At 42.9% G+C, this 24200-nt stretch overlaps 4 protein-coding genes across 8 annotated transcripts in view; 2 read left to right on the plus strand and 2 right to left on the minus strand.

Annotated features, from left to right (window-relative positions):
• Actbeta (Activin-beta) overlaps positions 1–5919 on the plus strand; it is a 29702-nt gene extending 23783 nt beyond the window's left edge. The window contains exon 5 of the mRNA XM_067357634.1: positions 103–5919. Within this exon, the coding sequence (XP_067213735.1) occupies positions 103–343 (241 nt within the window). The 3' untranslated portion in view covers positions 344–5919. The remainder of the gene's footprint in view (positions 1–102) is intronic.
• Positions 5920–5971: 52 nt separating this feature from the next.
• On the minus strand, positions 5972–10012 carry LOC105676968 (cyclin-dependent kinase-like 4). Of its 5 annotated transcripts, XR_010890853.1 has the most exons (8): positions 9660–10012; positions 9116–9344; positions 8726–8978; positions 8349–8543; positions 7232–7523; positions 6677–7034; positions 6162–6595; positions 5972–6058 (listed from the first exon to the last, which is right to left on the minus strand). XR_010890853.1 is itself a non-coding variant. In XM_067357637.1 (7 exons), exons 3-7 carry the CDS (start codon positions 8891–8893, stop codon positions 6295–6297), a joined length of 1314 nt encoding a protein of 437 aa, XP_067213738.1. In that variant the 5' UTR covers positions 8894–8978; positions 9134–9344; positions 9660–10012; the 3' UTR covers positions 6062–6294. The 5 variants fall into 5 exon arrangements, 4 of the variants coding, with proteins under 4 accessions (XP_067213738.1, XP_067213736.1, XP_067213737.1 ...); XM_067357637.1 differs by lacking the exon at positions 5972–6058 and having other exon boundaries at positions 6062–6595; positions 9134–9344; XM_067357635.1 differs by lacking the exon at positions 5972–6058 and having other exon boundaries at positions 6062–6595; positions 9660–10011.
• Positions 10013–10557: 545 nt separating this feature from the next.
• Positions 10558–16387, plus strand: LOC105676973 (zinc finger CCHC domain-containing protein 24). The gene is made up of 4 exons (XM_012375222.2): positions 10558–12297; positions 12542–12796; positions 14212–14376; positions 15027–16387. The coding sequence occupies exons 1-4, from the start codon at positions 12103–12105 to the stop codon at positions 15147–15149; spliced, it is 738 nt and encodes a 245-aa protein (XP_012230645.1). The 5' UTR covers positions 10558–12102; the 3' UTR covers positions 15150–16387.
• On the minus strand, positions 14819–24003 carry garz (Sec7 domain-containing protein garz). The gene is made up of 15 exons (XM_012375205.2): positions 23656–24003; positions 23244–23442; positions 22945–23172; positions 22758–22864; positions 22158–22692; positions 21713–22083; positions 21455–21632; positions 21261–21376; positions 20996–21187; positions 20587–20922; positions 20289–20497; positions 19972–20217; positions 19404–19902; positions 17141–19327; positions 14819–16822 (listed from the first exon to the last, which is right to left on the minus strand). The coding sequence occupies exons 1-15, from the start codon at positions 23776–23778 to the stop codon at positions 16721–16723; spliced, it is 5628 nt and encodes a 1875-aa protein (XP_012230628.2). The 5' UTR covers positions 23779–24003; the 3' UTR covers positions 14819–16720.
• Between the last annotated feature and the right edge of the window lie 197 nt (positions 24004–24200).

The raw sequence follows: 24200 nt of genomic DNA on the forward strand, positions 1-24200 counted from the left end.
TCGTATAATACAATATCTCCCAGCAAAACATACATGTTCTCAAATAGATCTCCGACACTTCGAGAGCGTACGAACGCTTCAATCGCTCATATTCCTCGGCAGATACTACGCTAATTACTGCAGAGGAGACTGCGCGGCCGGTCACAGGACGCCGGACACGTTCCTCAACTACTACACCCACGTGATCGAAGAGTACCGGAAGATGGACCGGCTGGCCGGCATGCAGCCGTGCTGCGCGCCCCTCAAGTTCTCGCCCATGTCGCTCATCTATTACGGCCCGGACTCGAACATCATCAAGAGGGACCTGCCGAAGATGGTAGTGGACGAGTGCGGTTGTCCTTAGAGCGAGCGGGAGCGCGACAGGGGGACGACGACGGCCGAGGAAGCTCGTCGTGTCGCCTTGCGGTAACAATAAATCGCGGAATCGTAACCGCGGTAGCCGCGGCGAAATCGGTTCGGAAACCGTCCGAATTCTGCAATCGCACGAGACTCGTCTCGCGTTGGAAACGAAAAGTAGCGTGCCGGAAAAAAAAAAAAAAAAACCGGTCGGGCGTCGCGCGGCGCCCCTGCGCGGGTGATCTCCCGCGAGTGTGATCGCCCGAGGATAGATCGGCACGCGGTGGTATTAGTCGGAATGACTAGATAATTTTTCGCTAGATTAAACGCCATGCCGATGCGATCGCACGCCGAATGAATCGGCGCGATCCGCGCGCGGCGGTAAAGTAAAAATTTGGCCTTTCTGAGGTAGAACGGTCGAGAGTGCGTAGAGTAGACCCCGCGCCGGGGGTGATAATCTGTAAAAAGTGAAGAGAAGAGACACGGCGTCTCGATTTCAAAGCGTCGTTTACGATATATATACATATATACATATAATATATTTATCTATATCCGATTTATTTCTACGCGATCGTAAAGGAAAAAGGTGAGACACGTAAGAAAGTATTCAGAGTCGGTATTCTTACCCAAGAGCTTAGTCTTTCTTTATTTGTTGCGCGATGAGAGAGAAAGAAGAAGAAAGAAAGAGAAAGAGAGAACAAGAAAGAGAGAGAGAGAGAAAGAGAGAGAGAAAGAGAGAAAAAGAGAGAGAAAAAGAGAGTGAGAGAGCGAGTGTGTGTGAGCGAGAGTGAAAGAAATTAAAACAATTGAAAGTAAAAGACGTGACTTTTACGATTATATATAATGTGTATATATTATATAGATATTATATATGTATACATTTTCTCTCGGGCGCATACATACACACGACGTGATTCAATCGAAGTATATAAATATTCGCGTACGGGCGCGTTAAGGTTTAAGTATAAAAACGATAAAAGAACTCAATCTAATTGCCTTGTTTTTTATGCAAAACTTATGAAAGTATCGAAAGTAATGGTTTAAAAAGTAATAAAAATGCTATTTAAAAGTCTAAAATATACATATATATAAATATATAAATATATTATATAAATATAACACACACGCATACACACATACGCACGCACGCATACGCAGCCACATACACGGAAACACCGACAAATCTACACACACACACACACACACACACACACACACACACACACACAGTTATACATAAATCCAGTGTGCCGGGGGTTGGAATTTTGGAAACAAGATGGACGGGGGTGAAAAGTATCCAAAAGTTCAAAAAAGGCTAAGAAAAAAAATTATTATTATTATTATTATTATTACTATTATTATTAATTACTAAAAAAATAAAAATAAATACTTAAGCGTAACGTTGGCCCCAAAAACTGTAGATGCGTGCGTATATTTCGAAGATTTTTACAAACACCGATATGCAATTCGATAATCCGTAAAACCCAAAAATACAATATACAATACACACGATTTAAAAAAGAAGATACAGCCACACACCGTGCACCGGGTCTTGTCGGGTAATATTAAGAACATTTCGCGGTTTCTTTAACCTTTAAAAATGAAAAGAAGAAAGAATGTACGATTGCGTTATCGTGCATGATACAGTGAATTCGCGAAAGTCCATTTGAATGTGTGAACCAAGGAATGAGCCTCGTCAATCTCGCGAACATACGACGCGGCAAGATTATTAGGAATAATAGAAAAATAATAGGAAATGAAAAATTGGGAGAGGAGGTAAAGTAAAAGATGTGCGAGGTGATCAGCATCGGTGATTGCGTGAACAATAATGTGACAATAAACAAAGGAAAAAAGAGCCTCGTACTGAGGCGGCAATTTTTGAGGTGGTGGCGTACATTCTTTTTCAAAGGATGCGTTGAATGCATCTCGGCGAGATGCATTCCTCCGCGTCGCGGTTTGCTGTTCGAAGCGACGCGCGAGCGTAATTAAAAGGTATAGAAAAAAAAAAAGAAAATCTTAAGAAAGATATAAAAATGAAATTCTTTTCGTGGGGTAGTCACGTTTCGACCCACGCAGCCTTACTGGGCCTTATTAAGGTATCGTCGTATTATTACTAAATTACTATCAAAGTAACGATAAAGTTTAAGTAAACGGTAATCAAATAGCGGACAGAGGACAACGGCGAAAGTGGCCTGTGGAAAAGCGACACGGTAGCGAATGCTTAAAGTATAAACAAAGACGACGGCCGAAGAGTAGCGTAATTAACGGATTGTGAGACAAATTCGTAGCAAGGGAGATAAGGATGCGAAGGTACAGTCTACCTGCGAAAGGGTTCGAAAGTAGAAAATTAGAGATTGAGTTGCCGAATTGTCCGTTTCCTCGGTGCGATTTTGACTGATCTTTTTTTTTCTTGTCAAATTGTTGGAGGGAGAGTGAGTATGCAACGGCATTATGCGTGTGCGAGTAGATGAGTGACAAAACGAATGATAGAAGAAAAGAAAGAGAGAGAGAGAAAGAGAGAGAGAGAAAGAGAGAGAATGAGAGAACGAGAGAAAGAAATATAATATAATTAGAAATTCCACCGTTCAGCTAGAAGAAAGAATTAATTGCGTCCACAGTACAGTTTACGAAACGATTTTAAACAAGCGTATTTCTAGCACTGTTAAGGAACATTTCTTCGAATTCCTCTACTTCTTCATCTTCTACTATTACCACTACTACTTCTTTTTCTACTTAATTCCTTTTGAAGGAGAAGCTATAAATGCGTACAAGTCTCGATAAAAAAAAAAAGCCTTTAACAAGCTCAAGGAGTGCGTTTACGACTACTGTACCGACTTTAATGTATAAAAAAAATGAAAAAAAGATAATAATGATGGAGCAATGATGCTAAAAATAATAATAACAACAATAATATTAATAATAACAGTAATAATAATATTAATAATAATAATGGTAATAATAATAATAATAACGGCAACAACAATGATAATAATAATAACAATAATATTAATACTATTAATGATTATAAACGGTAATATATATTATTAAAAATATTACCAATAATAATAACAATAACAACAGCAACAACAATAACAGTACTAATAATAATACTTATTAATAATTAATGATTAATGCATAACAATTAAAAATAATAATAATAATAAGAACAATAATATATTAATATTCTAATAACAATAACAATAAAATAATAATCATAATAGTACCGATAATGATACTAAAGATATTAATAATATTCATAATAATAATATTAATAATAATAATACTCTAATGACACAAGAGGTAATATTAATAATAATAATAATAATAATAAAATAATACGCGTAAGAAAGATGCGAAAAAACGGAGCGCAAGCATCAAGGCTGAGCCGACGAAAGTCTACCCTCCTTAATTTAAGGACGAACTCCAAAGGAAGTGAGAGGTATTCGACGCTTTGAGTGAACAGTGATTGAGATGCTAATCCCGTCGACCGATCCGATGGGCGACGATACGTTACCTTCTCGCGTCACAGTGGGCATAACGTTAAAAACAAAAAAAAAGTAAGGAAGAAAGAAAAAAAAATGCAGTTTCATAATTCCTCTCGTATTATCGTTCCTGACTCTATATAGATCGCTTACGATGTTACTTGCGCGAGAATAATAAACGAAAAAATAAAAAAGTCACTATCTCTCAGTATTCGAGTAGACTCTAACTCTAACTTAACTTAATTAATTAACATAAAAGAAAAGAGAAAAACGGAAAAAAACGTCTTTTTTATCTCTCTCTCTTCCAGTAATTATCCGCTAACTTGGAAGGTGCGATGGTCGCCGCTCTGGATGCGTGCGACGCCGCGGAAAACACACACGACGCAATTGACACTCTTAATTGCACTTGACTTCCGCGTGAAGGAAAGGAATTTCGAAGTTTTGAGCTTCGAGAAGATGCGACTTGCGACCTGTTTGTCCGCTTCGCGAGCGGAAATTCGAAGAATGTACAGCGCGAATATCAAAAGACCCAGACGTCACCCGTCGACCACGGAAATTCCGATTTAGACTCAGGTGGACAATTCAGACGCAGACGCGTCTCTTGGACGAGCCCCCCCTCGCAAATCCGATCGCGCTCAAACGATATAGGGAAAATGTTTTACAAGTGTTTGCGAGGAAAGATGATAACGCGCATTCGCGGATACGATAAATTTGAGCAAGTGCCCTTGCACTTTAAATGCCTTTTAGCGAATTCTCGTCTCGAAGCTTGTGTCTCGAGTCGCCCTTTGCGTTTAGCGAATAGAATAAATAGTGAGTTTTTCGAAAAGAGAAAAAAAAAAGAAGTATTGATATATTTACTAGCGCACCAGGCGTTCTTAGCGTACACGCATAAATATTCATCTAACGATACAATTTCGTAGTGCAGGTGAAAGTGCCTTATAACGGTCCTCCACGAACGCGAAGTAAATTCGTTACGGGAATTTTCTCCGGCCGCCGACCAACGAGCGGGTCGCTTTGCGAGGGGATCGTCCCGGGGATCTGTGCGGGATCCGCTTGCGATTAACAATAGAATAATGCGATTGTCGCAGGTCTAATTCGGTTTCCGAATTCGATCACAGTTCTCGTAAGGAGAAGAAAAGAAAGAGGGAAACAAAATTTTCGCGTGACGATTAGTGGCGATTCTGAGTATAGGACGAGATGCAATAACCGATGATGATGGACGACTACAGTGTGCGTGTGCGTATCTGTTTGTGCGTGTGCGTGAAAAAATAATGAGAGGTAGATAGATGATGGAGCTTGGTGGGAGGGGAAGAAGAATGCGAGAGAAGTTGATAATGTCCAGCAATATGAATCATAAATGTGATTGGAAATTATATAGTGTAACATAACATGCAATTTAATATAATTAAAAGTGTAATAATTTAAAGTTTTGCAACATGTAAGATCTTGGAACGATTTGTAAAATCGAGCTAATTGGCTAATGATGCGCTGTGAGCGACATTGTTGAAGGTAAATTCGAAAAGTGCGATAGCATCGCGGAAACAACTTCCGGAAAATTGTACCCGGAAGTCGCGTTTAATAAGACGTACATTTAATTTCCAAGATCTCTCTCTATAATTGAGAAAATTACATTTAATAAATATATAATCAGATATGTGATCTACTCTGCATTCTAAAGACCGAACACGCGAAACATTTAATTGTACATAATTTGAAATCATGAGAAAAAGAGAAACAGCGAGAGGGGAGGAAGAGTGAGTGAGACGAAGAGAGCGAAAGAGGAAGCGGAACGTAATGACGAATATCCCGGCAGAGTAAATAAATACGTCGAAAGCGAGTGATACCAAAAAAGGAAAAAAAAATCATGTTCTCTCATCTTCTCGAGTTCTTAGTTTCGGCACGGCGTCAGCCGAGGAGAAAAAAAAAAAAAAAAGAAAAGAGGGAAACAAAAATGTGTGTCGGTGATTTTTTCGCGTCCGGCGAAGATTCCTTCTTTCTTCCCGTCGCATTTGCTGCAGGGTCAACGCGTCCGTTGCGAGATATTAATTATATATTTCAAAGATGGATGCAATTCCGAAATAAAAACCCCTTAAATATGTCACATAGTTGCGAGTTATTTCTTCACAAAAAAAAAAAAATAAAAGAAAATATTACCTTACTCCTTTCGCACACACGATCCTCGCATTTCTTCGTAAAATGATCATGGAAAAGTAATTCAGTTATGTAACTCGAGGAGTCATCTGAAATATTGATGTAAAGTGAAAAGACTTTCTCAGAGTCCATCTTTTTTTACAAGACGAATCTTACAAACACATTATTGACATTTTACATTTATCCACTTACAGAATATATATAAGGATATGTACACACGCTCCACTGTCCGATGTCCCACACACAACGAGTTTCTCTGTACAGAGATTTCTCACTCTCTTCTTGACATTAGTATCACAAAAAAGAAAGAATCATTAGCGAGCTCTCAGCGATTTTTCACAGCGGCAAGATCGAGCTTTTTTCTCTTGGCGTTCGTTTTCGACGTCAGAGCCGGCAGAACGCAGCCCTTCGATTCGGGGATCAGAAGACCCTTGTGCTCCAATCGTCGAATGTACGTGGTGTTCGGTATCACCGAGACCGGTCCGAAATAGCGCAACTCGCGCGGCCGATTTATCGGCAGCGGCTGATTGACTCGATCTCCCCGCGAAGACTCGTTTTCGGCCGGTTCCGGCTCCACATTATTATTGTTCGCCATTCTCCTTTCTTTGATCAGCGTCATCTGCCACCTGAAAACGACAAATAAGGTAAGCGCAAGGTGATGTTTATCGAGTGTTCTCCAGCTAAATAAATCGTCGAGCGAGATTGACCTTCCGATGCTGCTGCGGCACATCCTCGAGGATGTTTCTGTGTTCCTCTTGATCGCCAGCGGATTCATCGCGGATTCCTTCGCGACGGTTCGCCGTAGCTCGTCGAGAAACCTGTCGGCGAAACCGTCCTGCAAAAACAACGGGTGCTGCAGCAACGTGAGACACTTCGGCCTAGTGTCAGGATCCGTACGAAGACACTGCGCCAGGAAATCTACAGCTGTCGGGCTCCACGTGGGGAAGAGATTTCGGATAGCCGTGGATGCGGATCGCGGTAAGCCGGAGACCTCGTCGGGTTTCGCGCGCCGAAGTAGATATACGTGGCCGCTGTTGTTCACCGGCTGCTTGCCGTAAAGGGGACCTGTTTTACACCGGCAAGACGTCGCCAAGAAAGTTTAATATAAGAAATATAAATGTAACATTCTAAAATTTTTATTTCTAAGATTATCTGAAGTTTCTTTGTGAATCTTCATTTTTTCAATCTTTAGATTCACTATTTTTTAATTAACTTTTTCAATTGTCTAAAAAATTCCTCAATTTTTTTCATTTTTAACCCACCGAAGACTTTTGTGATGCGGTACAACTGATCGACGTCGCTGTCGCCGGGAAAGATCGGCTGGCCGGTGATCATTTCGGCATAGAGACAACCGGCTGCCCAAACGTCGATCCCTCTACCGTATCTGGCATCGCCGATGAGGAGTTCTGGCGCGCGGTACCACCTCGTCGCCACGTAATCGGTGCAGGACTCATTGGGCCCGCTCACGTAGCGCGCAAAGCCAAAGTCGCAAAGTTTGATCACGCCGTTTGGCGACACCAGCACGTTCTCGGGCTTTATATCGCGATGCATGATCTAACGAAAAGACAGAACAATCTAAAAGAGAGAAACATTGAAACTAAAAAAATCACCAAATGACCCAAATCCAAAAGATTAATTAAACCATATGAAATAAAATTGATATAGATCAAGCCCTAGCGATCAGGCTAGACAAAAAATGATTAAAAATATCTTTTTTTAAGAAAAATTATGAAAAAAATAATTTAGGAAGAATTTTTCAAACCTAATTAATTATGCGATAAACTGCGGATTGTAAAAATCTCAATTAGATGCGATCGCAAGCGGAAAATAATGTTTTCTGCCAGAGCCTTCCGTGTCGAGCTCGACCATATGCAGCAGCCAGTGCCCTCGTTCGCCACAATGCTATCATTCATTAAGTATCCGGCCGTTGCGTGTTACTATACATGCATACTTGCTGCAACTTGGAATTTAAGCGTCACGGCCGTGAACTTTACTGTAACGAAAGCGCTCCTATTGCCAAAGGTTGCTGATAAAGAGTAGGTACGTCGTTGTGTTCATGCTGTGTCTTTTTAAATGTTTAAATCCACCGCAGTTCAGCGTAAAAATATAATTTACTTTTCAATTTTCCCGTACCAATCATTTTCCACAATTTATTTCATATCATTCTCGAAGGATTAAATTCTACAACTTTGTCACGCACATTTTCTATATTTCTTTTAAATATCATGTAATATAATACATGATTATCGAATTTCGCGATATAAAAAAATTAAATTAAAAATAATTAAAAAGTAATTTGAAAACATAAATAATCGCACTTCGAAAACTTCTCTATAATGTTATAAAAATATAACTATGTAGATAAGAATTTTCACTCACTTTGTGATTGTGACAAAAGTCCAAGCCACGAAGTATTTGAAAAATGTATCGTCTCGATTTTTCCCAGTCCAAACCATTCTCTGCCTCTTCCAATTCGTCCAGTACGGTGTGATCGAGATACTCAAAGACGAGATAAAGGCGCTTTCTACGGCGAAAGACCTCGATCATGTTCACGAGATTCTCATGATGTAATTTCTGGACAGAGTCATGTCGTTTAACGTCGAGCAACACGTCATTTTAAGCGATAAAGCAAACTGCTTATAAAATTAATATTAAAAAGATATAGCAAGCGAATTTTCCATTTTGGAAAAAGATATTGAGTAAAAATTGAACATAATTCTTAATTAAAATAAGCTTGTTCTTAATTCGACACCTACCTTTAAAACCCTTATTTCGCGAATCGCTATCTTCCGCACCTGTATGTCCTCTTCCGTCTCCAGAAATTTCTTTATCGCCACCATTTGACCGGTCTTGCGATGCCTGCACTTCATTACGACTCCGTAACTTCCCTCGCCCACTACCTCGATATTCTCATATTTCTCCATTTTACCGATACATTCGGCGGCAAAAAATTTCACCAACCTTTTTGTTCGCAAAAAATCACAGATTGCGACCGCCCGAATTTATACGCTAAAAATACATTTACAAGAATGTATTTTTTAAATAATATTTGCAAGAATCCATAAAATGTATGATATTTCTTAAATTAAAAGAATTTTGTAATTTTTATTCAGTACTTCGTCTTTTATACTTTAAACGATTCTTACTTCACTTCATTTTAATACCGTTTTACAAGAAAGACATGTTCCAAATACACGAATAAACTAGTAACGTTGCAGTCTTGTGTATATTTAATGGCTGTCGTGTTTCTTGATGTTAACTCGCTCGCCGACGAGGCTCGACTGCCTCGAGGAGCCTCGTGCACAGACCTCATCGATGATTATCGATCTGCCGGTATTTAACCGGGGTTGGTCCTCGCTGAGGGCACAGGTGAACCTGCAAAAGGGAAATCGAACATTAGAGGAGGATAATACCTTTCGTAAAATTAGCATTCTATTTTTAGAATCCCGATACGTTGAAGATATTCCAAATTTCTGTGAATTAAAATTCCTTTTTTAGAACTCTAGCATTTCCTTATTCGAGAATTCAATATGTATATATTCTGCATCGAAGGTGCATATACAATCTAAATTTTATACACTAACAGTAACAATATAAAATTTTATTAATTCAAAGTTTCTAATAAAACAAAAATATAATCAAACACACAGAATAAATTGAAGCAAAGATTATAATTTGCGGTTAACTTACGAGATTCTTTGAATAATTTGGAAGTGAAAATTCGCTTCCAACTTGAATGCTTGTATGAGAGTGTTATCAGGGTGAAGAGTTAATTTGATATGAGACGACGCGACCGATGCGGAGGTATAAAATCATTGAAATGTATAAGCAAGAATTTCGGGACGGGTCGTCTCGGCTCGATCCTATCGATGGCGACTCGAGCGATCGTTCAGACAAATGCAACTTCCCCGCTATCGTGTCAAAGACGATTTGTCATAGCGATTTAGTGCCGCAACTCGGTGAGTAAGTATGATCGATACACGCGAATAGCAATTGGAGTTTATTTATAGATGAGTTCGGTGACTTTCCTTGATATCACGAACGAAGGCGCAGCTGACGGTCTTTAAACGCGATTCTGACATTAAATAGTAAAAATACCGTACAATGTATATAATGCGCAGTCATCCTTCGCTAGAACCCTCTTAGACGAGCAATAATAGCGCTCCGATAGTCACACACGTATTGTGTGCAGAATAATCCTTAGCTCGTGATAAAATGCATCGTGATTTGGCAATAATTTATGACATCCTATAATGGTCTAAAAAGCATCTGAGACGAAGCTATCTACGCTACATAAATCTCTTATGATTATTCACAATTATTAATGATAAAATTCCATAATATTCTACGAAAACATTCTAGACAAAGTATTTTTCTTTGACAGTAAATAACAGCGGAGGAATATTCGGGTGATTGAAAAATTTAGAAATTTAATAGGAATAATTCCGTTTGGTAAGAATGTTCGATGTATGTCACGCGTGGGCGGGGGCGTCTGTCAAGCTCACGTGGGCCGCGACTATGAGAAGCTCCACGTCGCGGAATCATCAAGAGTGGCGAGAAGGAGCCGTTCAGTCGCGGTCCATTCGGAGGCGTCGTGTCGGTCGAGAGCAAGCACGGAAATAGACGCACCACATGGCGGGGCTCTCTTCTCGGCTCTCCCGCTCTGTGTACACATCCGTCCGCCTTTACGCATTCGTTCTGTGGCGTTCGCCCGATGCTGGATCGTCCCCAGTGCGTTAATATGACGCGCGGCGAACGCGTCGTACTTGGCGAACGGTCGCACTCGTCACGAACGCGGCCCAGTCCGAACCTCATCGCGGCTTCATCGAACGAAATCTGCCTGAAGAAAGTCGTCGCGATATTCGTGTGAGCTTTAATTAGAATTTCAAAAAGTCACTCTGACGCGCGTGAGCCGCGCACGGTGAGCGCGAGTCGTACATGTGGGTCGTAATTTAACGCTTTCGTGACTGATAAGCGTCACGTCCGTTTCCAGAAGTTCAAAACCGTAGTTGAAGCAACTACGTTGAAGCATTACGTCTTTCCGTGAGGGCTAATAAAAGCTTTCGCAATTCTCCGCACTATACCCGACCAGCCGAATGTGAACGACGTGCGACCGCGGATGGAAGTAAGTTCACCGATAATTGGAAACGTAATTCAACGACGACGTCTGGATCAGCACCAAGATTCGCGGGGTGGACCTTAAGTGCGAGGAAAATGCGGGTCTAAAAGTGTTTCGCGAGTGTAGCGAGTGGCTGCTTGCTCTTGAACGCGATATCGCGCGGGCGAAAAATATTGAATCGGAAATACCGCGTGGAGGAATTCGAGGAAGCAACCAGCCGCTTCCACAATGTGCGATGCAAGAATACACATGGCATGCGAGGGGACAAGATGAGTCCAACACGCCCAAGTGTGTGCATGTGTGAGAGCGCGTAAAAGCGTCGTCTTCGCTTCTCTCCCGCAATCTCAGCAAAAGTTAAGCGCTCACCGCGAAGAGTACGTCTAGTCCGGAAGCTTGAAGAAGATGTAATTTCGCGAAGACCCTCGGCTGAGTGAAGTGTGACGGATCGGTGAAATTCCAGGCGGGAGAAAAACAGTTGTTCGACCTGCAACATCAAAATTATAGTTATTCAACGTGTACGTCAAAATTACAGCATAATGAAATTATGGTATCTTCACTTGTGATGATCTTCATTTCCTTCAATTTTACGGCGATAGCCTCGAAATGGCGCGGCACATCGATGATGACTCTGCAAGATCGCACAAATGGCGGTATTGTATGAAGGTCCGCGGTGATGTTTCCACGATTCAATAATTGTGGAAATTCAATAATCTCCTTGGAATTGACTGTCGTATTATTGCTGCAATCTAAGTAGAATCGTGCCGAGGAACATTAAAAAATCCTGAGAAGGTGAAAGATATTGTCGTCGTTAATATTTTAGCATTAATAAAATCCGCCAAGTTCGTCCGGAAGATTTAATGAGATCGCTCTCGGTGACGAGTTAAATGGCAAGATCGTCGCTCGGCTCCAAGAACAAGGAGATGATAAACGACTGCCGAAGGGAGCCATCGTCGGTGACACGAGCCGACGGTACCGTCGCGAACCGATAAACCGTGGGACCGATTAGATAAAAATATGGCTGCTTGCCATCCGACACCTGCCGTGCAACGCCTGCAGTTGCAGGACTCGACTCGGATCAGCTACGGTGCGATTAACGGCATCGGTGCTCCAAGCCAGAAGACTCTTCAGCAGTCAAACCACCCGCCGCATCTGCTTAATTGGGTCTACCTGGCCATCGCCGAGCAGAACCCGTCGCAGCCGCCCGATCAGGTAGCCGCGACACATGGGATACTTCGAGAACAGGATTTGTCCTTAATCTTTAATTAAGCGGAGAATTATTTGCAAATTATCTCGCGTTTATATTTCTAAAAAAATAGTGGGAATTGTCATCTAGATTAAAATAGAAATTTCGGTAATAAAGATACTTAAAAATGTCGAGCAGGAGATGAAAATCCTTGATGGGCTTGTTACTTTCAACGAATCGACACGATCGGATTATTCATTTATATTTTAGAACAAGCTGCTTCCTACGGTCTGGAACAATTTTCCCGGCACGACGTCGCAGGCTTACATGCACCAGGGCGGTTTGAATCCGTCCGGATCCGTCAGACCGATGAGGAGCAGTGTGGCGGAGAGTATCGCGGATTTGGCGGAGCACTTTAATGAATTAACTTTAGGTTGCGATAGAAAACCGACCAAGAGACCGCCGTCAACGTACCTGTGTCACTTGTGCTTCAAAAAGGGTCATTATATCAAGGACTGCCCGCAGGTCGGTATTTCCTTCGCTAAATTCCTTTCAATACTTCCCTTCGATAATGATATATCCTGAAATTTTCAAGCACAAATTTCTCTGAATGCTTACAAATATATGCATATTTTGCAAAAATCATACTTTTCTTGTATAATTTTTCGATATTTCATTATTTTGTAAATATTTGTGACAGTTCTGAAAACCACAACTTGGATTTTAATCTCTCTCGTGGATCTCTATCATAGATTTTCGCGCCTTCTGATTAGATGTCAAATTCCAACATGCGATTACAATCTATGATATGATTAATAGAAAGCCTTGATTTATCATAGATTACTTTATAAAAGGTCGCACAATAACATGGAAATGTCTTATTTTTTATTTGTGGGAAATGTTCTTTAGCAAAATATTTTTCGGCGGAATTAAAATATTCGAAACAAAATGTATGCAAAATAATTAGAATAACGTAATTCGTTTCGAATAAATATCCCCAAAAAAATGTTTAAATACAGTTTCGAATGCCGGCAAATTTTTATCATCGAAAAATTTATTCTACCGTTTAAATTTTGACCGAGAATCTCTGTCGAAATGATAGAGGCTCTTAGAAATCTCTATTAAACGCAAAGTCATCGTAGGGATCAGTAAATTTAGCGGTATTCGTAAACGACGTGCGTGCTTTGATGCAACAACAGCGCGATGCGCGTGGCTCAATTGAGCGCTAATTGACATAACAAACGGCATCTCTGGGACAGATGACGTCACACGGTCAATCATCGCGACATGCTCGATGAGAGTAAGCTAATTAAGCTGAGGTGACATTTCTCACATCGTCATTATTATTGATCAATAAAAGGCAAGAGTGGAAATTTCTAATTTCTGACTAATAAATTAGTTAATCCACTTCACAATTAATTCAACTCTGATCAAATAAATCTAATTAATAAAAATAATTTTAATGAACATGTTTTCTGAATAATTACACAAAAAAAATCAGCAAGTTGTACGTTATCGTAACAAAATATGTTAGCTATTGCATGGACAGTCAAATATTTGTTAAGGCTGAAAATTGAATTTTCTGAAAATAATTCTGCTAAACTTACAAATTATGACAAATTGATTTTTATTCTGCCATCAATATTTGTATTAGCGGCGACAAATTATTTTCTTGTAGCAGTAAATTAATGTGTCCACGAACAAATGTGTTCAGCAAAATTTATCTCTTCTGCCAACGACGCAGATATTCTCTTTACACCGAGTAATCTGAGAAATTAATTATGATAGCAACATTTTTGCTTGTCATATCCAATATATAACAACTAATGATGATTTCACTGCGATAGCAGGATTCCTTTTTCTCGTATAACATATATATTAAATCGCGTATCGCGATTAGTCATTAGTGGTTCTGACTTTGAACTGAAACGATGCCGCAGGCGCGGCCAAAGGGCGAGGGCACGACACCGTACCAGGGCAAGAAGCGGTGCTTCGGCGAGTACAAGTGTCCCAAGTGCAAGCGCAAATGGATGTCGGGCAACAGCTGGGCCAATATGGGCCAGGAGTGCATCAAGTGTCACATAAACGTGTACCCTCACAAGCAGGTGAGCGCGAGGGGAATCCGCGTCCGTCTGCGCCGCCGCTCCGATCAGTCAATGTTGGAATAAAATTAGTCGAGATCCACGACGGAGTCCCGGTCGGTCTCGTCGGTGATCTCGATAAAGGTCTCTTGGAACCGTTTCGCTTTCTCGAAATATTACGCGGCCGAGAGAACGAAATATCGCGTAAACCGGCGCGAAGGCTAATTATAGTCGCATAATCGCGCTCGCTCGCTCCCGCCGCCCGGTGCGCAGAAATACCCTGGGTCGGAGTCGCCGGTAATCGTTACGTTGTGTGAATCCCGAGACACGTTCGCGGATTCTTATTATAATTAAGCGCTCGGCCGTGCCGCTCGCGCATAAACGCGACGCGTTAGACGCGCACCGACGTACCGGTGCGATCCAAGAGTCGCCGGGGAAGCTTTGGTTGGATATATTTTTCACGTAGTCGAATCACATTGAATTATATTAATTTAACAATATTAACAATAGATCGGTAATAATATCGGATATAACGCTAATAATACTAATAATATTAACAATATAAATTATATTAAGAGGGAAATACCTTGACGCAAGACGGGAAAATCGAAATACTCTCACGCAGTGCGCATTCTCTGGCGGGCAGTAAAAAAAATCTTCCGCATTATTTTCAGAGGCCGTTGGAAAAGCCCGATGGTCTGGACGTGTCCGATCAGAGCAAGGTCCATCCCCAACATCTCTGCGAGAAGTGCAAGACATTGGGCTTTTATTGCAGACGCAGCGCGTCTATGACTTAGCGACAGCCGAATTCCGTCCAATTTGTCTCCCGTAATCGCGCCGGGAAGAGAAACGTTCTAGCGGCGAAGAGACGGTATCGTCAATTCGACACGCTCGAACGTATCTTGAACTCCGGACGCGCGTCTGGCAAGACGACCATCTGTTCGCGAGATCACGAACCAGATCCTATATGTATAGCGCAAGAAAAAAAAATGAGATAATATATTTTTATGCATATTTACAATTAAAATAGTTTTTTTTTATCGCACAATCTTTGGCGAGAATTAATCTGGAGAAAACGTAGCGCTTCACAATCGTAGCGGTTTCTATTTATATCACTCAACAATTATCTACACGGACACACCTAGGTGCACACCGACATGTGCCGGCAACATGATCTTTCTCAGCTTATTTGCAAACAACAACACCGTCGTATCTGGAAAAATGTACATTACACGTCGAGTAAAAAAAAAGCAAGAACGTCTTTTTTTTTCCATTCACTCAGGGATATGATAAAACATTTCGGCTCTAGCTAATAATGATCGCAAGCAGGCAAGTCTTCGCGCAGGAGCGCTGTCTCTGCAAAGAAAAACGAGAAAAAAAATAACAAGAACAAATGTAATGTAAAGGAAACAATGGTTCTCGCTTGCGCGCTGCAATAATAACGAGTGCGTGCGAGCTGAACGCAACGTCGTCATCGACGTAGTCCTGTTCGCTCTCGGTATTCTTCGGACTCCTTCGGGACGTGAGCATGATGCGTGTATAAATTTCTTATTGTTCAATGTATTATTTGCATATGTACAGATTGGGCTACGATATATCGCGCGAATGAAGAGACATCTGAGATGAAAGTTAAGAGCGGGAGATCGAAGCCGACTGCAATTTCTCTGAGAGTCCAATTTTCGACGTTGATTGTATGAGACAAATTCCATTTGAGAACAATTCCGTTTATCGATGACGATGCGAAGCCGATTCTTTGCGTCGATTGAAAATTGGGCTTACCGAAATTGCACAGCACTTTCAATCTTCAGCGAAATCACCGTTTAATTCGGCATTCTCTACGAATCGCATTGCACATGTACGAGCCTAGAGCACGCGGCTACACTTAAGGATTTAAATTGCCTAAGTAGAATCTGTAAGAATCAAAATTACGGTTCGCACCACTCTACGTGGAACGCGCGCCGGTGAAATGGCGAGGAGTTGATCAGTCGAATTCAGAGAAGATTTGGCCTTACACGTTTGGCTAGCGCGGAGAGCTCCTTTGTTGCAAAAAAGATTCAATACGGAAGTACAAGATTTGAGTGCTGAAAGTGGTGCTGAGAGCAATGTTGTGTTCTCACCATTATTGTTACGATTATGCGCACGATAATCCTAACAATAAAGCGTACACGTATAGTACATATACATATATATATATTATTTGTATATAATGAGTGCCAAATATACAAACCAAAGATGCAACAAACTCTGCGTCTATATATACTCGTCCTCCCTCGTCACTCCCGACAGTATCTCTCATCTACACAGATCACGACTCACACATGATAGAAATGTTTTATATAATACAATTTACATAAAAAATGTACAGTGGTCAAGGGTTAGTGACGACGAAGAGAAGATCCGCCGCCGGATCCTCGCTAAAATACGCCGCGGAGTTAAACGTCGCCGCCGCCGTAGAATCTACGGTCATCGTCTGCAAACAAAACAGTTCGGTTACATTCACGCCACACGGCAAATCGGGGGGAGGGAGATATAAGCGGGCTATTTATATGGAATTCATTCTAACTGAGATTAAACTGTGAACGGCCAGATTGAATCTTGACAGTTTCAAGTATCAAAGGAATATCTTTACGTTTTTGTGAATATATTGCTCTTTTCATTTCGCAATCCTAGCGTGCTCGCGAAGGATGTCGTTTTAATCGACACTACGCGAACGCATTTTCGAGAGTCAATCGACGAGCCGAACGATTGACTCTTCCAGTTCCTGTTAAGATGCAAGACATTGATTCACCTCAGATGGATCCGCGGGGTAAGGCGAGCTTTCCGTCACCGGATGCTGATACTGCGGCACCTGTCCGTACGATTGCGGCGGATACTGCGTGCACTGCTGCTGCATCAGCATTTGCTGCTGTTGATGCTGCTGCTGTCGCCACTCTTCATATTTCCTCATCGCGAGAATCAAATCGCGATTCTCGTCAGCGGAGTTCACATTTTGCGTCACGCTCACCGTCGACCTGGTATGTTCTTCTTTGCTCGGCGATATCGGTGATGATGATTGTTGTTGCTGCTGCTGCTGCTGTTGTTGCTGCTGCTGCTGCTGTTGCTGCTGCTGCTGCTGTTGTTGCAATCGCTCGCCCGTTTTATCTGTCAGAGGACTCGCTGTGTGACAGATATCGAAAATACTCTGAGCAGTAGGCTGTACCGCGACTGGACTCGACACACTGGGCGGCGGCTGACCGACCAAAGTAATTACTTGTTGCGATTCCTTGCCCTCGGTGTTGTACATCAACGTCGGCAGCGAAACCGGAAGCGGCACGCCGCCAGATTGCGCCGGGCTGAGAATGTCTACTGGCTGCGCCGCAATCTTCACATCAGCGTTATTCTCGTTAGGGCACTCACTGGCGACCGGAACGGGAGTGCTTTCCGGTTGCGGAGCTATAGATCCCGGGAAGGACGGCTGCTGTTGGCCGACCAGACTAATGACTTGCGGCTGCGGCAATTGCTGCGGCGACTGCGGGGACGGCAGAACCGCAACGGGCGGCTCCGGGAAGAGCTCCACTTTCAGATTCGGCAGGAATGCGTCGATCGCCCGCCACGTGGGCGCCCAGAGGTTGGAACTCGGCGCCAGAACGTTGGCCGACGACATCACCAGCAGCATGTTCTTCAACGATTCGGGGATCGCCTCGAACAGCAGCTCGCTGTTGTCGGCGTGCATGTACGCGCGCAGGAGCTCCAGCACCGTCAGCCACAACGGCAGGAAACCAGACAGAGTCAGCAGTGGATTCAAATGATGGAGAAACACTTTGGAGAGCAACATCGCCGCTCTGACCCTCGTCTCCTCGACGCCGATGGGATCGTTGGACGCGATCGGGCCCAGTAGTTGCGCCAGCAGCGGAAACAGTACTTCCTCCAGACATTGCGACCATTCTACCGCGGACAGTTGCGCCAGATCGTGTGCCAGTAGAGTGCTCTGCAGACACGTGATCGCCGTTGTGCGCACTGGCCTGCGAGCGTCGCAGCAGAGTCGCGCGATTCCTTGCAGCAGCGGTCGCCAGGCTTGCGGCCACAGAGATATACCGTCGTCGATAGTGCCCTCTTCAGCCCACCATCGGAACACCTGGGCGATCCTCGTGTGCAGGGTGTGCATCAAATCCAGCAGCTGCACCGGGCTCTGCTGATAGCCGGGCGACTCCTCCGTAGTGTTGCACACTCTGTTTCGCTTGCCTGCGCACTGCAGCACCGCCTCTGCGAATGTTCTCACGCAGTTGACGCACAAATCAAAGTTGAAGGGTGTCACGTGCGCCATGTCGCGCACCAGGAAGTTCAAGCTTTCGCAGCACTTGACGAACGCCGCCGAATCGTGAAGCTGCAGATCGCGCGCCAGCACTATCGTGTCGGCGGCCACCGGAAGCGGCGCCTCCGTGCCGGTAGGTGACACCAACACCCATTCCGGGACCGGGCTGATGGGTCTCGGATCCAGAACCGACGCACGGGCGTTTGCTGTTTCGTCCAAGACGGTGTTGGACCGTTTAGGCGCCAGTGCGCCGGCGCCCGCGCATTCCAACAAGCTGAAGACGACCTTCCAGTCCTCCGCGCTGTGAATATTTGCGGCACCCGTCTTCAATAGCTCGAACAGACCGTAGGCGATCTGCCGGGCCAACGGCGCGGTTGTCGCGGACGGCAAATGGGTCAGAGGTAACAGAGGAGACAGACACGCGAATTCTTCGCCGCGCAGAAGCCGAATAGCCAACCTCAGCATCCCTACGGCCACCCTCTCGAGCAGATAAGGATGATTCTCGCGCGCCGCCACCGTCAGTAAGCGATCCAAGTGACTCTGGACAACCGGCCAGATGCACGTAACTCTATCGCGATTCTGTATGGTCACTTCCAGCAACAGCTCCAGCAGAAATATAGATATATCCTCGTCGTTGGGATTCGCGGACACCAGAGCACCGACGAGAGAGTTGAGCGACTCACTCTGAAAGAGAATTCGTAACATTACCACACGTTCGAGTCGCATATATACAGCTGCGCATTATTGAACGTCGATTTACCTGAAAGAATTTGCTTTCTTCGATGATTTCCTTGAGATAACAATTAGTGATAAACTCCGTGGCCTTTTTCCGCGCGGTCGCCTCGGCGGGATGCGGCAGACGCGACGTATCCATCGCGATATACGAATAAAAGGTGGAAAATAATCCTTGATCGACTTGAGAAGCCTTGGGCGTAGTCGGTTCCCGCAGTAGAGATATCCTGCCGGATGGATCGATGAAGTCCTCCGCTTCCGTGAGATTTTTCGGTAACAGCCTCGCCTCGTACAGCGATTGCAGACAATCGATGATATTCTTCCAAGACGCCCTCAGAGCGTCCCCGTGCAAATGCGTGATCTTGAAAAGAGTGCGAGCGGCCAACTGGGACTTTGCGCTTCCACCGAGATGCAGAACCACTTGCTCGGGCTTGCCGCCGATTATCAAGCCCGTGAACTTACAGAGACTCACGATCAGGGTATCCAAGTCGCCGCACATGCTGTAGTGGGCACTGATCGCCGCACAACTGCAATAAAAAGTTGCAGCTAGTACGAGAACGAATTTACAACGAACACAACAGGAGACTGCAACAAACCTGAGAAATGTTTGAGCAACTTTGCGCTGCAGCGATCTGTCTGGCGCTTTATCAAACGCGCGACAAAGAGCGCTCACAATCGGACCCCACGCGTGCTCGGCCAAATCTCTGTCGATGAATTCGCTGGAATTGCCTACTTTCAAGTACACGCTCTCAAGTCCAGCACCTCTCCTCAGTAAAACCTTCCATAGATAATTGTCTTTCACTAGCCCGGTCTGCTCGGCCGGCATCACAATCTCTTCCCCTCTGTAATAAGTAAAGAATATTTAAATGAAACAATAGATTTTTGATTGAATCTTTGTAACGCTGAAACTTACTTAATTGACGAATATATCTCGTCGAGCATGTCCTGATCAAAATCAGCACCGCCGTTAACTTTCTTCAAGTTTCTCTTGAATTCATCGGCGGTCATGGGATTATTCTGTCTTTTTACATTATAATTATGTTGATCGACGTTTAACATAATCACCGCGTAAGCTAATGTAAAGGCGGCGTCGGCTGAAGCAAACGGTACACCATTGCTATCCTGGAAACGACAATAATCGGTTATTTTAACTTCACTGGCTGTCATTTTTAACAACTATAAAAATATTAGATCATTTATACAATACTCACGTGCCAATGCTCGGCAAACTTCTCGAGTAGAAGAGATATGAGAGGAGCTTCTCCGGGCAGCCTAAACGATTCCAAATAAAGTCGCAGGGCCTGATCGATGCGTGTATTTCTCAAGTCGAAACTGTGCACGAAATAATTCAGGATGTTCTTGTTCTCCTTCTTGCTGATATACTCGCCGATCGCCTTCTTATCCAAGCCGGGATTCTCTCTCAGAAGTTTCGCAACTTTGTCTGGATCCGAGTGACCGGGAGTGCCGCCCAAGAGACCGTGCTCGGTGAGTTTTGTGATACCCTCCCGCGGGTTCTCGTTGAACTTCTCCGTGCCAAGAACTAGCCACTAGAAAGCAAAACCTGGTTCATCGCAGTTGCACGGGGAATGATGTCCCAAAAGTACGAAACGTAGTTCTTACCCGTTTGTCCGCCTTTATCGCGAGTAGATCTTCGCGCGTGGGAAGATTTGCCGAGGTCTCGTGACGTGACGGCTTACACAATTCTTTGCAGCCTTTGCAACGAATCTCCATTCCGGTAATGAGCGTTATTATGGCTTCCAAGGAAATCAATTGCATACTGTGCATGCTGGTGGTCATCGCTATAGAAACATTCTGAAAGGCAATTTTTAAAGACATGAACTTTTTGTACATTAATTAATGCAATGACGCGAGAAACGATGCGTACCTTAGAAAACATCTTCATAAGTTCCTCGTACAAGTTCGTGGAATAGAGTCCGCAGTCATAATTTAGATACAATTCGGCGGGCAAGCCCGGTATCCTCCATAACCTTACTATGGCCTCTGTAAATCGAGGAGATAAAGTTTACATTGCTAAATTACTGCTGTTATGCATTGTGCACTGTAACAAAATTAACGTACCAAGCGCTAATTCCCGTTGCTCGTATGATATCCTGTTAGACTCGGAATTAACTATTTCCATTAATTTGATCAAATAATGCTCCAGTTGGAATTTCAGATGTTCCCTCTGCGACTCGAACAGCAAGAATGATACTTGAAGATCCACAGCGAGAATCGACAATCTGTCTGTTCCAAGTAGCTGATACATAGATACAAATATTTTTCACAACTTTTCAACAATAAATACGTCAGATACAATGATGCTTGAGCGTCTCTTACCAAAATGAGATTTCTACACAACTCGTCTTTCACGAGCGCAAGCAGGGATGAAAAATTAGATAGAGCGTCGGAAGCGATTTCCAACGCCACTTGCAGTAAACTAAGACCCAAATGAGTCATAATCTCGTTGTTCTGCTTGTCGAGAGGGCTACACAAGGAGATGAGAAATCTGAACAACTCGCGCACGCACAATGCGCCGTAGGGTGCGCGTTGCTGCAACGGAATGAATCGGACGCCCTGACTGTTCACGTACTCCTCTACTTGCTCCGGCTCTTTCGCTTTGTACGTCTTCGACGTGCTTTCGTCTAGCGACAAATCTTCCACGCTGCCTACCGGAGATTGCGCCAAGTCTATGCTTTTTTCATCGTCACCTATACGATTAATTGGAAAATGAGGACTTGGAATCTTTTAGATTTATTTAGATTTACTTTAAGATGACAAATACCTTGAATTTCTGATACGGATTTGATAGAAGATTCGGAAACTTCGTCTGCGGTATTCTTCTGATCAGCTGCCACTTCTTTTTCCGCGTTTTTGGTCTCTGCTAAAGCTGCAACTTTATTTTCTACGTCAACATTTTCAGATTGAGAATTATTATTCTCCACCGTTTCTGCCTCGCTCTTAATATCCTTGTCATCTTGTTGCTTCTTATTTGCTTCCTGATTATCCTGATTATCCATTTTGCTATTTTCAGTTTTGTCCTTGTTACTATCTTTGTTGCTGTTAATCTTGTTTTCACTTTTTTCATCCTCGCTTTTATCAACACTCCCATGATCTAACGATCCTTGCATGTCAACGATATTGCCGACGGGTGAAACGGGCGTGGTGGCCAAGTGACCTGCACGAATTCTATCCACAGAGCTCATAATAAGCTCCTTCTCGTCAACGTCATCACTCACGGACTTGGATTTCTGCTTCGTATAACTTTTGTGTTTCCTATTCTTGCTACGAGTACTTTCCACGCTGTTTGTTCTCATTTTCTGTCAAAAATTAAAACGTCATTTTTTACACATAAGTACATTAAATTGCGCATCGTGAAACTTACCTTCATATTCGGCAAAACTCTGGTATCGTCAACAAACTGTGGTAATCTAGTGAACAAATGTTGAACCATATCTCTTAAACAATGCTCCGCTGTTCTTCTAAGTATTTCTGTAAATTAAATATGTTACATTTTGACACATTTGCAACCTATCAGTACAAATGTGAGTACCAATGTTAATATAACTCACCACTAAGCCGCGTCTCAAAGCATATCCTAAAGCAACTCAGCATAATTTCACATATACTTTCATTGGAAAGATGATCGCCGACAGGTGACAGCATTAGAGCTCTCAAGACTTGTAGAATTCTCATTAGAACTACTCCATCACCAGATGCATCAGTGACTACAAATCTAGCATGAGTAACAGCATCTGCTATAGCCTCCACACAGGATGCTATGGCAGGGTGATTAGGATCTAAAAAAAAAAACATGTGTTACAGCACAAAAAATACAAAGATTCTCGCTGTCACAATGATTGAAACTAACCAATAAGACCGTAAGAAATTATTTTATTAACAGTGGATAATGCCAGACTAGTCACAGGTCCTGTAGTTTCCTCTGATCTTATGATTTCCAGGAAGGGAGTAAGAAAAACTGCAGGTTCCAATTGAGAGAGATCCCTTGGTTCATTCAACACTTCCTTCAAGGTGTTCAAGCCCTTCATAAGAGCATCTTGATCATCATCCTAAAACATAAAATGTGTCATTAGAAAAACTTGTCTTAACCATATGTCATGTCAGTTCTTCTTTTAATATTATTGACAAATTTATATAAATGTCAAAGTATCTGTCATCAGATCAATTTCTACAACCTGTTTGATTTGACAAAAATAAATATTCCAGAATGCTAATTATCTCATTAATGAAAACAGTTAACAAAAAAGGGGGCAAACTCTAACCTGGTGAGAGTGCGACGACCATCGAGCACCTCGTCGCATCGCCGTCACCAGGAGGCATACTTCACCCTCGATGACGTATAGGCCACCCCTGCAGGGGCCCATGGACCTCGTGGTTCTACTCATTTCGCGCGGGTTTTACTGCTACGCCATGATTAAATATCGAGAAAGCTTGACGACACAACATCGGATAATTCACAACGTGCACCAGACGTTGGCAAACGTCCGTCACATCAAGTGTCGATGTCGATGATGTCGAGCAGCCACTTCCCACCACTTCCAACTTCCAACACGATAACCATCGACCACCGTCAATCGCCGTCGATCCATGAGCTCGCAAATAGCAACGGTGACATTCGATTAATCGATATGCAGGCCACTATCGAGAATGCTGCCATTTATATTCCAATGGTTCGTTCAGAAAACAAGCGTACAAATATAAATTCATTAATAATAATTTTAATTATTTCATAAAATAATAATTATATTAGTCAAAGAAGATTTATGTTGATTATATCTTTTCATCTATTTTTAAAACATAATTTTTA

Source organism: Linepithema humile, chromosome 6, assembly GCF_040581485.1.
Source record: "Linepithema humile isolate Giens D197 chromosome 6, Lhum_UNIL_v1.0, whole genome shotgun sequence".
Taxonomy (NCBI): Eukaryota; Metazoa; Arthropoda; class Insecta; order Hymenoptera; family Formicidae; genus Linepithema; species Linepithema humile.

What these genes read in the sequence shown, in the direction of transcription:
- LOC105676968 (XM_067357637.1), bottom strand. Translation starts at nt 8,893, where the DNA reads ATGGAGAAATATGAGAATATCGAGGTAGTGGGCGAGGGAAGTTACGGA. An exon ending in GCGAAATAAGGGTTTTAAAG is followed by an intron (nt 8,544 to 8,725) that starts GTAGGTGTCGAA and finishes GACTCTGTCCAG; the next exon opens with AAATTACATCATGAGAATCT. An exon ending in ACTTTTGTCACAATCACAAA is followed by an intron (nt 7,524 to 8,348) that starts GTGAGTGAAAAT and finishes TCTTTTCGTTAG; the next exon opens with ATCATGCATCGCGATATAAA.
- LOC105676973 (XM_012375222.2), top strand. Translation starts at nt 12,103, where the DNA reads ATGGCTGCTTGCCATCCGACACCTGCCGTGCAACGCCTGCAGTTGCAG. An exon ending in ATATCAAGGACTGCCCGCAG is followed by an intron (nt 12,797 to 14,211) that starts GTCGGTATTTCC and finishes ACGATGCCGCAG; the next exon opens with GCGCGGCCAAAGGGCGAGGG. An exon ending in ACGTGTACCCTCACAAGCAG is followed by an intron (nt 14,377 to 15,026) that starts GTGAGCGCGAGG and finishes CATTATTTTCAG; the next exon opens with AGGCCGTTGGAAAAGCCCGA.
- garz (XM_012375205.2), bottom strand. Translation starts at nt 23,778, where the DNA reads ATGAGTAGAACCACGAGGTCCATGGGCCCCTGCAGGGGTGGCCTATAC. An exon ending in ATCCGTATCAGAAATTCAAG is followed by an intron (nt 22,084 to 22,157) that starts GTATTTGTCATC and finishes TTAATCGTATAG; the next exon opens with GTGACGATGAAAAAAGCATA. An exon ending in AAGAAAGCAAATTCTTTCAG is followed by an intron (nt 19,328 to 19,403) that starts GTAAATCGACGT and finishes ATTCTCTTTCAG; the next exon opens with AGTGAGTCGCTCAACTCTCT.